Below are 16,474 nucleotides of genomic sequence, written 5' to 3' on the forward strand. Positions count from 1 at the left end.
TTTGGCAACTCGTTTACTGGGCTGGTTCTTTCGGGGCAGGGACCCTGTTTTCTGTTGCCCTCAGGCCCTTCTGGAGTTAAGCCCACTGACATCTAAAGTCCCTGGACCCAAGCCCAGCTGATTAACCTTGCCGAGGTAAGCCTCATTGGTTTTCCAAGCCAAATGGTACAGGCTCTTGTTTGCCCTGTGCAGGGCCCCCGTGCTGGGGGGCCTGGTGTGGGGTCTGGTCCTCCTGCTGCTTCTCCGTGCCAGCAGTGTCCCTCCTGATTGCGACTGATCTCACAGGAGACGGGGTTCCCAACACCATGTCTCCACGCCTCCTCCCCTTTCCAGTGCGGGCTCCTCTCTACCATGAACGGTGGAGGCTTGCTCTGAGTCTTCAGGTTGCTTTCAGAGTTCATTGTAAAATGTAGGTGTTTTCTTAGTGTGTCCCCTGGATGAGGTGATTTCAGGATCCTTTGAGTCTGCTCTCCTCCTGACCCCCTGACATACTTTGGATCTGCACTCTCCATTTTGCCATCCCAGATGGAATTTAAATAATTTCCATCCACAAGAGAATTAGAATCGAAGAGGATGGAGATTTAAGTTACTCGCCGGCTTACAAAACACATCCAAGAGGACACATGACCAGAAGTGAGATGCGCATGATTTGAAAATTATGGTTTCTAAAATAATTAAGATATTCAGTAGGAAATACTAACCTATAAATAAAAAATTTTAAAGTAGCAGTTGGAATGTTAAATTTTAGATGACTATCTGTTATAACAATTTTAATAAATATGTGTTTATATTAGTATATATTATGACATACCAGCATTTTTATATAATCATATTAGTCTTTCATTTTTAAGGAAGTCGTAGGGATTGCCAATTCTTTCAGTGTTACGGAGGAAAGGTGAAGAAAATATAACGTGTCCCAACCTATTCTAAATACTGGTACAGAATGTGTGGAAAACAAAAAGTCACAAATGAGATTAAAACATGTTAGCTCCTAAGGAATAAACCAGAGAAATAATTGCAACAATGAACATTTCAGGGGGGTTAGTTGTATCTCAAAGATAAACTTAAGAGTCCTCCAGTCCTCTTTGTATATACGGTATCATTTTTAATTCTTAGTTTTTGACAACAACAACAAAAACCACTCTGTTCCTTTTCTAGGCGGATGAGAAAAAAGCGAGGCAGGAGCTGGTCATCTCACTGACTAGGTGAGAGGAGGTCTGACTGTGAAAGTCAGAGACTTCCTATGCTAAATCCCCGAGGCTTAGAGGTATTACCATGTCAGTACAGAAGAGCCACACAAGCCTTTCTTAAAAATCAACCCAAACACATTTCCTTTATCCTTTCAGAATAGCTTCTCCCTACTGCTGCTTTCCTCAGACGGACACGAAAAGAAAACTGAGTGAATTGAATATGAATTGATTTGATTATGGATATTTTCATAGACACTGTGACTAATTATTTTCCTTTTTCTCTTGGCATTTTTGTTGTTTCTTGTGAACAATTAACCTTTAGGACTTCCAGCCTCAAACAAAGGTGACAAAGCTAGTCAGTGGCAGGATTCCTTGGAGCCTCCATCTCCACAACCATCCCCCCTGCTGTCCCCCAGACCAATTTTTTAAGTAGGTAGAAAAAAAGCAATAAGGTGCTACCCGCATCTATGATAGATCTATTGCTCTTAATGCTGACGCTTCGGTCATCCTGACTCTTTGGGAAGGAGCAGGCAGCTTTTATCTCCAGATCGTGCCTCTTCAGGTAGGAGTAAGCGCATTGGGGGTGGCGGGGGGGGGGGGGGACGACTCACATCTGTGTATCCCAAATCCAAGGATGATAGAAGGGAAGGAAATGGAACCGACCAAAAAAGCATCCTGGTGGAGGTAGAGAAAGGACCATCCAGGGATAGTTTGCCTCCATCCTCTCCTCCAAAGGTAAACCATTTATTAATAGCAACCGTTGGTGCCCTAACAGATCAAAACAGGTCTCCCTCAGGAGCCTGGGCTGGCTTTTATGAGCCAACAAAATGCAAATCAAGTTAAATAGGGAGAAATCGGAAATAATATTTTCTTTCAAGAATTGGATTGAAATTGGATTCCTGTGCATGTTTGACACCCCACAAGTGCACAGTGTTGCTGTTGCCTGCTTAAAGAAGTTACTAGAAGCTTGAAGCCATTCCGCTCTCTCTCTGGCTTATTATCGCTTTCATGTTTACTTCCACCTGTAAACCTTCAATTCTAATTAGAACAAATCAGGGACAATATTTCAAATAAATTAGGGGCTTGGAAGGTCAGGTCAAAAGTGATACAGTAGAGCCACATTAGGAAGAAGCAGACATTTAACTCAGAAGTCAGAATGGTACCTTTATGCAGCAGCCTGTAAATTAGGAGAAGGAGACCACATCTCTCTTTTTTTTTTTTAATCATCATATCACTGGCTTCTAGCACAATGCCTGGCATATAATCTGTGCTCAAATATTACTAGAAATCATGCAATAATGTGCTATTAATGTCTTAATACAGATGTTTACTCTGGCCCCAAGGACAACATGATGCATTGCCCTGTATAGTTGTTTACCTTAAATTTAAGAAGTGAAACACAGCATCAGTGTAATTAGGACAAGATATGGTAAAAAGAAATCGATTTGATTTATACAAGGAAGGCAAAGGGGATAAGACCCGAAAGGTCAATGTTTGCAAAGACATGAAGTTGCCATAAGAATGCTATTAGGGATGAGACTTCATAAGCTATTCTGGGTTCTATTAATTACTATTCTGGGATCTCTACAGAGTAACAAGTTGTCAAAAAATAGCCTGGCTTTCTGGAAACAACAGGGCAGTCTAGGACAGAGTTTTAGTAAGATGTTACCCAATGAAGGAGGACATGGGTAAGACTGTAACAAATATGAAAAAAGAAAAGATGCCAAAAGGTGAACCTTCAAAGGAACAAGGATGACTTCTAAATGTTTGGTCAGTCATAGGAAATTCACAAGAGAAGAAAATTGTCTTTTAAGTAAAAATTTAGGATTAGTAATGATCTCCTGGGACATTTCATAGAATAGATTTTAATTTGTTAGTTCTACAAATAGAGGTAGAAACAAGCACTCACTAGAGCAACCTTATTTGCCCTAAAAGGGCAAACATAAGTAAATCTGAATTAGATTGTTTATGTGAAATACTGCTTATAAGTAGATTCATTTTTGCCCAAGATCAGCTGAAAGCCTGAAGAAGATGGCTGGAACTTGTTAATTTTGAAACCAAAGAGCAACGTAAAGCCAGAAGAATTGGTAACTTGGGGGAGAAAAACAATTCTCAATGTCAGGAAAGGCAGACAGTCCATCTGGCCAATGAGTTAAACAATTAGGCTGGTAATTAATCCAGATAGCAACTAGAACAAACCTCGATTCCCTTCATGTCACAGCAATGAACTGAATTCTAGGTATACAGTTGACTGATTGATACTCAAGTTCAAAAAAGGCCATATACCTTGCTAGGTTACCACTTCCATGCTGGACTAACCTTTATCATTAGTTACAAATCTGAAACACAGCAAGTGTCATATTTACTAACGTGTGTGTGTACAGTGGGTTCCACCCTATATTTACTTATTTTCTGAAATATGAGCATATGTAACATGTAAATATGATTCTTATACTTTATAACGGACTCTTCTTACAGACCATCAGAGTCAACATTTTAAGAGAAATCATAGAAATTTCTTAAAACTCTTACCTATCCCTGAGAATGGTCCAGAGCTCTCCTCCCAGGCACACTTCCATCAACATGTACAAATATTTGCTGTCCTTAAACGTTCTGTACAATCTGGGAATTGCAGACAAGAAAACAAAGGTTATAAACATTGTTGTCCTTGAAAAGAATGTACATGTTTTAAGTGCTCAGATTTACAGTCTGATACTTGGTTTACCAAGCTTGAAATGGCATTAAAGGAAAGAGAGGGACCTGTTTCTAAGTAGGGAAAAGGAGGCAACAGGCTCCCAAGAAGTGTGTGGTGTGCGGCTAGTCTGTCCTAGGCAATGAGTGCATGAGTTCTAAGGATTATGGACCAAAGTAGCTTCTTGGGGTCCCAGTCTGGCTGCTGGTTAGAGCATATGGACTCTTGAGCCATACTGAGTGGTGATAAACATTCAGTCTATCTGCATATAAAATAGATATACTTGACAAACATAGACATGTTATGAAATTCCCATGCTGTTCCTTAAATTCACCTTCAGCCCTGTTTTATGTGCTCCTGAGAAATTCATTAACTGGAACAGGTTTTATTTATTTATTTTGTATCGAAGACCTCCCCATTATCCTCTTATTAATGCTCTGAAAATATGGAGGTGCAATAGTCCTTTCATTTTTTTAATCTTCTCCAAATTAAAAAAAATTACAGATTAGTATTCAAATAATTAAAGAGAGGATAGTTCTGTGTTTTGTCTTCCAAGCTCCAGAAATCTACAGAGGGATTTGGAGTCACAGAGCGCATCAAAATGCAATGTCAGAAACCAAGATCCCTCCTTTGGGAAAACATGCTCTTTTCACAAAATCTGATTCTTTAAAAAAAAAGGATAGAATCAAACTTCGGGTTTTTTTTGTTTTTGTTTTTGTTTTTTAAAGCCTAACAAAACTTTCTTAAAACAGATTTAAGAGCATGTTCCCTGGGTGCAGGAAATGTGTGCTGGTGAGCAGGGGTGGTGGCGGGTTTGGTGACTGACTTTCCAGGGGGAGTGGAATCCGCATCCCTGGGGGTGCGGGGTCTGTACCTCACTATGAAGTCGGAATGCGCCCCCTGCATGATCTGCTTCTCCGAGCGGATGTGCTCCTGCTGTCTCGTATCCACGATGTGGCGTTTCTTGAGAATCTTCATGGCGAAGGTTTTGGATTCTTCACTTTTCAACTGGACCTTCAAGAAAAGCACAGAAAATAAGTGAGGAAAAACCCCACAGCATTAATGTAACAGAATGCCTTCTCATCCCCAAATTACCCAGTGCATGAGCACTGTAGGGACGCCCTCCCCGTCTCAGATGCCCCCTGGCCGACACAGTTTGTGCTCACCGGAGCCGGGTAGAAATCCAGCTCTGTGAACCTCATCCACGTTCCTTCCCGTGGACCAGACCGAGTGTAACCAGAGGCTCAATTAGTGTGGTGCCCGCTGGGACAGGGAGAGGGCAAGTGTGTTGGATTCTCACTGTGTTACTTCATTTCCTACCACATAATGTGTTTGAGCGTACTTTATAGTTTCTCTTCTGCAATCAAAAAAGCATAAAAATGAAATTCTGTTTGCCTTCCACTGCTTGTGGTAGAGGTTGGATCCTATGACCTGAGCCGAGACCAAGAGCTGGAAGCGTCACTGAATGCACCCCCCCCCCAGGCACCCCTCAACAAGGTGACTTGTGAGGAGATGAAGAGATCTGGGTCATGGGGTTAATCACGTAATAGCAATATCAAAGTTTTCTAGCCCTGTTGAGCCACAACCAATCTTCAAGCCTGCATTATGTGCAACGCATGAAAGCCTCAGGGAGATGACCTGACAAACCATTTCTGCTTTTCAGCTGAAGGATCACTGTCCCCTGGAGTTGTGAATTGTTTACTGTGTAGCGCAATTCTTAAGAGTGTCGTTCACACACAAGTGTACAGACTGAACGCCGTCCGAGAGGACGTTCACAGGGCAGGTGCTTGGGCGAGAACACAAGGACACTTCACACCAACGGGTCTCAGGATGCGGGCAGCATCTGTAAATCTCTACGACAGGTTACAGAGAAAAATGATATTCGAATTTGCCTCAAGCAGCCAAGGGCCCTCTATGCAGTCTGTGGAATTCCAATGAATCCAGTGATCGTTCATAATGAAACACAAAATGTGGACACGCACTTCTAAAAGAAATCTGGACAGTCAGCATGAAAAATGAGCCGTGTCACCGGGCTGAAGACGAGCGAAGAAATGAAGTCATGTTCTCTCTGGAGCCTTATTGTAATGACCTCAGTCTCTTGGGTGGTTTACACACATGATGGAAGATGTGTCCATTATTCTTCGCTGTGATGGTGAGCTACATTTTTATTTGTACATAGGGTGGGAGGAAAGAACTCTGAGTTGGGGTCACAGGTCTGGACCTCAACCCTGACTTCGCTGAGTTGCTTCTCTGCTCTGAGCCCCAGTTCTTGCTGAAGAGTACACTGTATGGAGTTACGGTGACCTTAAGTGAGAAAGTGCCATGGGGTGGGAAATGGCCACTATTCTTTCTGCTGGACCCCTGCCCAAGCCAGCAGGCTCTGCCCGATATCATAGGACAGTTGTCTGCAAAACAAAGGCAGACCCCTTCCTCCTCTGCTCAAAACACTCCAGCGCCTTTGCATCTCCCTCCTAGGAAAGACAAAGCTGTCACAGCGGCTACAAGGTCCTACACCATCTGGATCCCACCCCCTCCAACTCACTCAGCTGATGCCACGCCCACCCCCTTGCTCCCCTTCCTGGAATACACCGCAAACATGTGCCTCAGTCTGTCTGCTTGTCTTTTCTGCCCAAATATTTTCCCACAGATATTCCCAGGAGTGCCCCTCTCAGTTCCCGAAGCTCTTTGCTCAAATGTTTCCTCATTCCTCACCCCAGACTCCATAAAAGAAACCGCCCTCCTTCTCCCCTCCCTGCTTGCCTGCTCTCTCCAGCTCTATCACAAACTCCTACACGGAACATTTTCATTACCTGTTCAGCTCCTGTCTCCTTTCCCTCATCTGTAAGCAACATGCAGTGCAGGATCTTTTGACTCACTATCCCTGACACAGAGTAAATGCCTATTAGGTATTTGCTGACTTCATGAATCAAAGAGAGAACGCGGGGAACCAGGACGATTTATCACTGGCAAAGCCACGACGGCACTGGGGTCTCGGCTCCACACTGTGCATCTCTTACCTTCACAGGACAAAAACGAGGGAAGCTACGAGGACAAGCATGGGGTATTCGGTCTTTTTCTTTTGTCCCAAAGCACCCTTAATTAGGCATGGAAGGGAAGAAACGATTTCTACGTGTCAACACCGCACAGGCACTATCCATGGCCAAATAACCACGCGATTCAGTTTCCAGTTCTCAGTTTATGTTTTTACAAGATGCTTTCTTAACCCAGCCATTTCCTTGAACAACATTCCCAACCATGGAGACTACTAGGTTAATAAGATCATCTCTACGACAACGTCTAGTTGGCTGCCAATGAGCTCTTGGGGTCCGTCCCCTCTTGAGACCATGGCCATTTGTTTGTGACCCATCTCCTTGCCTACACTGCTCCTGAGTTCTGAGTTCCCTTCCAGTGAACACGTTCCACAATTCCATGAATATTGCCCATTTTTGTTCTCACAGGCGCATCACCGTTATACCCACACCCAGATGTTTATTTCACCACATCCAGGATACGAGATAAAAACATGCACTTATTTTGTTATTTCTTTAATAGTTTTGAACTGTAGGTTAGGGAGAGTCGATGCAGGGAAATAAACGAAGCCTTCAGTAATGTCAGAGAGAAACGGGAATGAGCATTTGTGGAACACAGACGTGCTGGGCACATCCCTATGTATTATTTTTAGTCCCGACATCAACTCTTAAGGGTGGGAGGAAGAGAAGTTTGTTGTGTTTTTACAAAGACTTCATCATCACTAACAATAATAGCTAACAGTAATAAAGCTCGCATTGTCAGGAATAGCAAAGTGAATGAGTTTTCTCCCTTAATCTTCTAGGCACCCTTTTGAGGGACTGTTGTCACCCCATGTTTCAGAGGAGCTAACCGAGGATTACCAGAGAGGGTCCTATCTTGCCCAGCGCCACAGAGCTGTCAGGTCACAGGACTGGGTTTGTGCTCCCATGCTATTGGTAGTAAGTGCTGTTTCCCTGCAGCTGCATAGAAAACTGATGGCAGAGTGATTGATGCCTTACAAATGAGAGTTTAATGGAACCGGCGTCCTTGGAGAGACTCCATGAGAAAAGCTGAACTGTGTGCTACATGCCGCGAAGCTTCCCCCATGCTGGAAATGCCAGAGCCCCACTGTCCTACCCCAGGATCTGGGGTACCTGAGTGATGGCTTCTCCTTGTGGAATTCAAAGACTGGAAGTGAGAGGGGAGGACCTGGTGCTAACAGCTGGTGGATGGCAGGGGCTGCTGCCAAAGAGGGGTACGCACCCAAATGCCACCGGGATGACTGGGGGTCAGCCTCATCAGCGGCCAATGTAATGATCATTAGTTATAAGCAGTTTACAGAGCCCAACAGCTCACCTGCAGAGGCTTTTGTTTTGTTTTTGCTTGAGTGGAGACCGTCCCACCGTCTGGAACCACTGTCCTTTGCATTCTGTAAAGACCTGTTTAGTTCCTTAGAGGAAAGCCCTTAGAATCTCCACTTCTATTTTAAACTAGGACACAAGACTCCCAGGTTCCTGGCTCGTAACGGAGAAGTCAGACCTCCCGAGGACTACTGCTGGAGCTAATTCAACAAACACAGTCACTTCTGCTGCAGTTGATTCTCTTAAAAATATACTCCTGATTAACCAACATGTCCAACTCTTAGATTGTCTCTAATGGCAAAATTTGGAAACAATCTAAATGTCCATGCAGAAAAGCGTGGAAAAATAAATGATCATATGAGCATGCAAAGCAGCTATAAAAACTAGGACATAAAATGAGGACTCAGCAAAGGAAAAAAAAAAAAAGGAGACGGAGACAAAGCAAGAGAGAGACTCTTAATTCTAGAGAACTGATGGTCACCAGAGGGGAGGTGGTGGGGCCTGGGGGATGAAGGAGGGCACCTGTCATGATGAGCACAGGGTGATGTGTGGAAGTGCTGAATCACTCCACTGTACACTGACACTAATATTACACCGTATGTTAACTAACGGGAATCAAGTGTCATTCTTTTCTTTTTTAAAGATTTCATTTATTTGACAGAGAGAGAGAGAGAGATCACAAGTATGCAGAGCAATGGGCAGAGAGAGAGGGGGAAGCAGGCTCCCCGCTGAGCAGAGAGCCCAATGCGGGGCTCGATCCCAGGACCCTGGGATCATGACCTGAGCCAAAGGCACTAAGCCACCCAGGCACCCCAAGTGTCATTCTAAGTCTATTTTTTATTATGAAAAAATATGCCCTCCAAATTTATATACACACAGATAATATGTATATATTCTATATATACATATTTACATATAAGAATATAGGATACAAGCCAGCATACATTTTATGATCCCATAAATAATGTTTGTATGTACGTATATATCTATATCTAAAATCTAGGATGAGACAATCAGAAATGTGTTTCCCAATATGTTAATAATGGTGTTCCTTTAGGGAAATTTTCAGTCTACTTCTTTTTGCTTTTTTGAATTGCTTAACTTTTGTACAATTAGCATACATCCCTGTTTTGATGGGAAAACACAGTGATACTCAGGGAAAATAAATTTTGAAGTCTCTCTTAAATGGTACTACCTATGTATTAGTGTCTGGCTCTCTTTAAGGATTTCGGGTCAATGGGCATCACTCTGCTAGAGTTTGATGAATGCAAAGACCTTGAGAGGTTGTATATAGCATAACAATCTATTCAAGTTTGGGCTGAACCACACTATTCAGCTCCTTAAAGGACCTGCCAAATTCTTTTGTTCAGTATGAACTCTCAGGGTAAGTTATAGCAATTTGTATTTACTAGGTCTGAACTATTAGGTTTTATTATGAAAGTGCTTTTGCAAAACGAATCATGAAAATTTTTAAGGTGAAATGTAGTTTGCTTTATATTTTTCCAGTTGGCCAAATGAATTTATCCTAAGTCTGCTTCTGTCAAATTGAGATAATGATGATTTTGAAATCGGGTCAGCTAGTTCTGAGCCTTCCCAGCCTAGTTGGGTTGGCATACCCCCCCACACCAGCTCTGTCTTCCCTTGCAGACTCTCCCCCACCCCCCGTAGCATGCAGACTAGGGTGCTAGTTGAGAGCATGAGCTCTGAAATGTGACTGCTTTTGTTTAAATCTCAACCATTTTTTGGCTTGTGATCTTGGACACATTTCTGATACCCTGTCCCTCTCTTATCCATAACGTTGAGGGTAATTCTCAATTTACTTGGAAAGACGAAATAAAAGGGCTCACATATCAAGCCCAGTGTTGGGAACAGAGCCCCCATTCGGTGCGTATTAGTGACTTTTAATCTTAGGTGCTTCCATAGGTCATGGTCCCTTCAGGCCCAAGCAAAATATGACCCAGCACGGGCCGCTGTCACTTTATGCCTGTTCCTATCCCCACTCACCGGTCTCAGTCCTACCAACAGCACAGGTAAAGAGCCCAGAAGCTACTTTAAAAAGACTGCCGGCCCTTGCACCACACTAGTTTTACTCTCAAAATTCCCGGAAATGGAAAAAGAACAAGAAAATGCTAATACCCCAAGTCTTCCTCTTATTTTTCAGAAACCAAGCTTTGCCTTATATCGGAAACTAGAATTTGCAAACATTTCACTAGTAGGAAGATGCTACTTCCTTGTGGAACGCCTCCTCGGGCAGAGAGAACTGTTATCTGGGTTCATACTGAACTAGAGCTTCAATTGCATGTGTAGGAAATACAGACAGTGAGGGGAAAACGAAGCGTAGCGTAAGAAAACGCACAGCAGAAGAGGCTCATGCTTAGAGATAGAAGGTGGGGGAGTAGTCGTTGCAGCTGGGATGGGAACGGACGAGACCTGATGAAGGACACAGGTGTGCTCACGCCAGTGATGGGATTGTGGTGTTCAGCGTTGTGGGATGTAAATCATACCTCAACAAGGCTTTTAAAAGCAATTTTTTTAAAGGAAAAAATCAGGCAATATGTCTATCTTCTAATAAGAGATCTACTCTGGGATATATTTTGAATTCTAGTTTAAGGAATGAAATGTTAGAAATAGACATCTATGTTCATCATTCCCCCTTTAGTAAAAGTTCCCCAGTTAGTCAAAACTGTATTTCATTTTTATTCCAGTATCTGTCAATGATGAACATTTTTATAAAATTCGATCCTTTTTAGGACTTCACTGTTGTGATTACATGTCTTAAAAATTTTAAAAAGGCCTCACTTCCCCGTCTCGAAGTAGGATCATGACTTATTTTCAGCCAAATACACGTATCAGTACAAAATTATTTCATCAAAATAATAGGTGATTGCTGGGGGTAATGTCTTTAGTGTCTTCATAATGTACAACTGAAATCAGATTTGACCTCATATAGTCTCCCAGAGCCCTTTCCTCACTTTTAAAAGGGGAATAAAACCACCTTATAAGCACAGATCTTATAAGAGCAAATCTGATAGTGTCTGTGAAAATAGCTGGAAAGTTTCCAAGTGCTACCCAAGAACACTTATCATTACTACCATGACCTCCAAGATATGCGAGAGCGCTGACTGAAGTGGAGCGGACACTTGTGAACGGTGCTTTACTCTTACTCTTCATCATCAACTCTGTGCTTTAAGTAGCTGCCCCAGCCCGCTGAAGGAAAAATGAAAGAACAGGAAGTTCGCCGGACTTTCAGGAAGTTCTACTTTCACAGAGAAGGAAAAACCAGTGTTATCCCTTCAACTCAAATAACTTCTTGGGCAGGACAAACCCCTGTGCTCACACATTCCAAAGTTACTCCAGTCATGAAAGAAAGCAAAAATTTTCAAGTGCACAGAAAACTCCCATTCTACACAGTAGTACTGGATTGGATTCTTCAAAGTTCCCTAACCAAAAACATGCTAGTCCTTCTCGGAGAATTCCTTTTCTCTGTAACAGTACTATAGTTTCAGGCGAACACTACTACAGTCAGGATAGAAAACCCCGGGGGTTAAAACTTCTTTTCTCACTGGTTGTTCCAAGTCTTCTCCCTCACCTCTCTCTGCACAATAACCTCAGATGCTTTCCTTTCCTTAGTCAGCGTCCAAAACTTAAGAATGAATCACGGCATCCGGTTTGTTCCAAAGGACGCGCAGGAGAGGGGAGCATAAGGGACGTGTCGCAGCCCGTGTGACACACAGCCAGCTGACGCACAGAACCCAAAGGACGGATTATGATTTTAAACAGATGCCAGAGTTGAAAAGCTTTTCAGACAGCAGGAATGGAGGCATGACACCATGATACAATTTTATGGCAAGGATTTGATGTGTAAAACTTATTTCATCAATGACCACTAAGTGGTTTATATATACCATTCAGAGCAGAGGCGCATAGAAAAAAGGAGCTTATTTTATCTCTGCATTTTCCTCTGCCATTTGGACAAGTGACAATCAAGAGACGGTCTGGTTTCTTCTTTCGTTTCCCTTCCCGTGTTCACCTCAACCCCTCATCAAAAATGTCAATTCCATTTGCTTTGTAACTTGCCTTCAGAATTAAAATTCAGTTCTGTAGCAGGAAATATCTATATTATTAAATTCAACTTGATCAAAAGCCCAGTAAGACTATTTTCACAGAGGAGACAGTTTTCAAAAAAGACATTGAACTTTCAGTTTGGAGGAAGATCAGGAAAGGAACATCATACTTTTCTATTTTTAATTGCAACATGAATAAACAGTTGGACTATTTTATACAGATCACTTGGAAATCAAAGAATACTTGTGATTTCTCTTATTAAGGAATTAGCACTGATTCATTTTGACTCAAAAGGCTCCTTATACTGAATCAAAATGGTTTACTGAAATGTGCAATTTACATATACCCTTTCTCTTCCATACAGTTAAGCTGTACAAAGTAAACCTTACTTCACTTTGTAGTGATTATTAAAATTGACATGTGATTATTAAAATTGACATGATAAACTTTAAATTATTTTCTTTCATCACCAGCACAAAAACACAAAGATCAACAGAATAGAACAGAAATAAACCCACGCTTATGTGGTAAATTAATCTATCACAAAGAAGGCAAGAATGAATATACAGTGGGGAAAAGACCTTCTCTTCAACAAATGGTGCTGGGAAAATCTGACAGCCACATGCAAAAGAATGAAACTGAACCACTTCTGTACACCGCACACAAAAATAAACTCAAAATGGATCAAAGACCTAAAATGAGACCTGAAACCATAAAACTCCGAAAAGAAACACAGGCAGTAATCTCTTTGACATCACCCTCAGTGATATTTTTCTAGATAAGTCTCTGGAGGCAAGAGAAACAAAAGCAAAAAGAAACTATTGGGACTTGACCAAAATGAACAGCTTTTGCCTGGCAAAGCAAACCATCAACAAAAGGCAACCTACAGAATGGGAGAAGATGTTTGCAAAGGACGTATCTGATAAAAGGTTACTATCCAAGATATATAAAGAACCTATCCAACGCAATATCAAAAACCAATTTTAAAAAAAGGGCAGAAGAGTTAAACATGTTTCAAAAGAAGACATAGAGTGACCAGTAGGCACATGACAAGATGTGTGGAATCACTACTCAAAATACAAATATAAAACTACAGTGAGATACCACCTCACACCTGTCGGAGTGGTTAAAATCAACAACTCCAGAAACATCAAGTGTTGGTGAGGATGTGGATAAAAAGGAACCATCATGCACTGTTGGTGAGAATGCAAACTGGTACAGCCCCTGTGGAAAAGAGTATGGAGGTTCCTCATAATGTTTGAAATAGCATACAAATCCAGTAGTTCTACTACTGGGTACCTCCCCAAAGTAAATAAAAAATTAATTCTAAAAGATATATGCACCCCTGTGTTTACTGCATTATTAATAGCCAAGATATGAAAGCAGCCCAAGCATTCATCAATAGATGAATGGATAAAGATGTGGTGTGTGTCTATGGGTATGTACACACACACACACACACACACACACACACACACTCTGGAATATTAGTCATAAAAAAGAATGAGCTCTTGCTGTTTAGAACAACATAGATCGACCTAAAGGACATTATGCTAAGCAAGATAAATCTGACAGAAAAAAGAAAAATACTGTATGATTCGCTTATATTTAGACTCTAAAAAAACAAAACCAGCAAACAACAATAAAACAGACAAACAGAATGAATGTGTGGTTGTCAGAGGGGGGCCGGGTGGGCGGATGGGCAAAAAAAATTTACTTTCCTTATCAAATCATCAAATATTTTCTTGCCCCAACCGATATTTGATTTCTATGCACCATCTCATTCATCTGTATGAAGAAATACTATGTGTAGCGGTTTCCCAACTTGCTTCTGCATTTCTAAATTGATCACCCCAATATTTCACATAATTCTACTTTTCTAATACTTAAAGCACACTTATAACCTGAAATTTCACACAGACGGGAGTTGAGACTCCTAAGTTGACACTTCAATTTCATTTATTGACTCTGTGAAAGCTTAAAGTCAGTTGAAATGAAACAGAATCCCATATTGCAAAATTCAGCTCTGGGAGCTGTGCTCAGGTTTACTCGAGAAAGTGTTTGCATTCTCGTCATACTTTTGAGACATAAGGCCTAAAAAACTTTATGATGTTCCTGTTACAGACTGGGAGGATTTTAATCAAACGGCTTAAAATCAGTTTTTAAGGTCTTGATATAGGTGATATTCAAACTTCACCCTGATATTAAATGAAATAGGATAACTCCTTGCTCCCTGCTTTTGGACTTGACATTTTTCACCAGATCTCCCACAAATATAAACGTACTCAAACGTAGTTAAGCCCATTCGACACGTATTTCATAATTTTGCTCATGCTCATTTCGTCCCAGGAAGCATTAAGCTGCTCTGTCCACGGGGATGTGAGATCATGACCCAAGAGTGGGTCCCTTGGGTTGAACTTATGTGATTCCTTTTTGGTGCTGGTGGTCTCTCAGCTCTTACTGTGAACTTGCAAAGGCAGCTGGCGGGTGTTGGAGGCTCAGAACCAAGCCACCCGGCGTCCAGAACCTGATCTCAGACAGAGCTCAGTGTTCAAGCTAACAGCTGGTGTGTGTCAATGGCAATAGGGGATATTAATATGAGGAACAGAGGATGAATTAGCAAAAATTAAATGTATACAGTTGACCTACACTGAAACATACAGAATGGCTCTTTCATACCCCCCCCCAAAAGCCAGAGAAACCATTTCATTTTAAGGACATGGCTATTTTCAGCCCTCCTAACATATACAAGGGGCCTGTTTTCCCTTCGCATGAATGAGATCTCTCTTTGAAAGTGTTTACGTGAAATTTTGGGGGACACGGGTTACCTCCTGGCAAAAAGGAGACTACCTTATTCAGAAGAGAAATTATGTTTATTTTTGGGAGCAGCCCCACCTAAAAGCAGCCTGTCCAGCCACCTTATATTCTTTGATTTCACGGGCGGAAGCTGAGAGCTGAGTCTATGTTCTTTAGGGTTTCATCACCTGACCTAATGCCGCAGATGCCTAGTGCCTTCACGTCTGACCTCCCCAAGAAGAGAACACAGCGATTCCCCGGCCGATGTACTGCCTAAGGCCATTCTCCATGCAACCCCCGGGCAGGTCTGTCACTTGCTTTGGTGGCCTGTGAAGACATGTAGCCCTCAGTGTTGTAACCTTTGCCTGGAATGGCCTTGCCCAGCTGTTCACTTAAATCCCGACTGATTCCCTAAGCCCTGGCTGGAGTCCCGTGTCTCCTCGGGGCCTCTGCAATCCAGTCAGCTCCAAACGGTCTCCCTCTTCCTGAACTACGGAGAACCTTTCTGCGTAATCCAGAAGTCAATACAGCACTAAAGGATTTCATTTGCTCTTCTTCAGATGTGTTAGTCTTATTTTCTTATTTACAAGAAGGCAGAAATTCCTTAAAGGCAGGGATCGCTGCTGCTATTTCTGATCCCACAAACAATATTGAGGGATTTTATAGAAGATAAATTTTTGCTGAATGTGATGGGCCCATAAATTGTCACAGAAAACATAAGAGTGACCAAAATGTTAACTTTCAGATATACTCTATTGCCCATATCTTAACCCTTGCAAAGACATGTCTAGTGCCTTCCAGATTTACATGAATATTTCTAGAATAACACATGGTTATGGATGAGAAATGAACATTTTACTGGACCCTACAGCACTGATTTAAAATACTTTTAAGGGAGCACCTGGATGGCTCAGTGGGTTAAAGCCTCTGCCTTCGGCTCAGGTCACGATCCCAGGGTCCTGGGATCGAGCCCCGCATCAGGCTCTCTGCTCAGCAGGGAGCCTGCTTCCTCCTCTCTCTCTCTGCCTGCCTCTCTGCCTACTTGTGATCTCTGTCAAATAAATAAATAAAATTTAAAAAATACTTTTAGGGAGAAAGATTCATTCCTATAGAGAGCTGGTATATAAAATTAATACTTTCTAAGATGTGTAAGCAAGTCATTATTTGCAGTCTGTGCAGACTCAACTTGGTTCCAACCACTGTATAAAATATATTCTACAGTAACAAGGTGAATGAATGCATGTCTTTATAAGCATAATGTCAAAGTAGAGACAGACTTGACTCCTGGCAATGAGTACCGAGAAATGATCTTAGGAGACGCCATAGATCCTGACTGCACCTGTTAGGCTCAGCTCATGTCC

The 16,474-nt window shown here is 42.0% G+C and overlaps 1 protein-coding gene across 3 annotated transcripts in view; it reads right to left on the reverse strand.

Moving 5' to 3' along the window:
• PRKG1 (protein kinase cGMP-dependent 1) overlaps positions 1-16,474 on the reverse strand; it is a gene marked incomplete at its 5' end in the record, with an annotated part of 1,240,279 nt that overhangs the window by 22,221 nt on the left and 1,201,584 nt on the right. For all 3 annotated transcript variants that reach the window (XM_080822909.1, XM_080822908.1, XM_080822910.1), the window contains 2 exons: positions 3,723-3,812; positions 4,757-4,896. In XM_080822909.1, coding sequence (XP_080679035.1) covers positions 3,723-3,812; positions 4,757-4,896 — 230 coding nt within the window. The remainder of the gene's footprint in view (positions 1-3,722; positions 3,813-4,756; positions 4,897-16,474) is intronic.

Source organism: Martes martes, assembly GCF_963455335.1.
Source record: "Martes martes genome assembly, chromosome: 14".
NCBI classification, from domain to species: Eukaryota; Metazoa; Chordata; class Mammalia; order Carnivora; family Mustelidae; genus Martes; species Martes martes.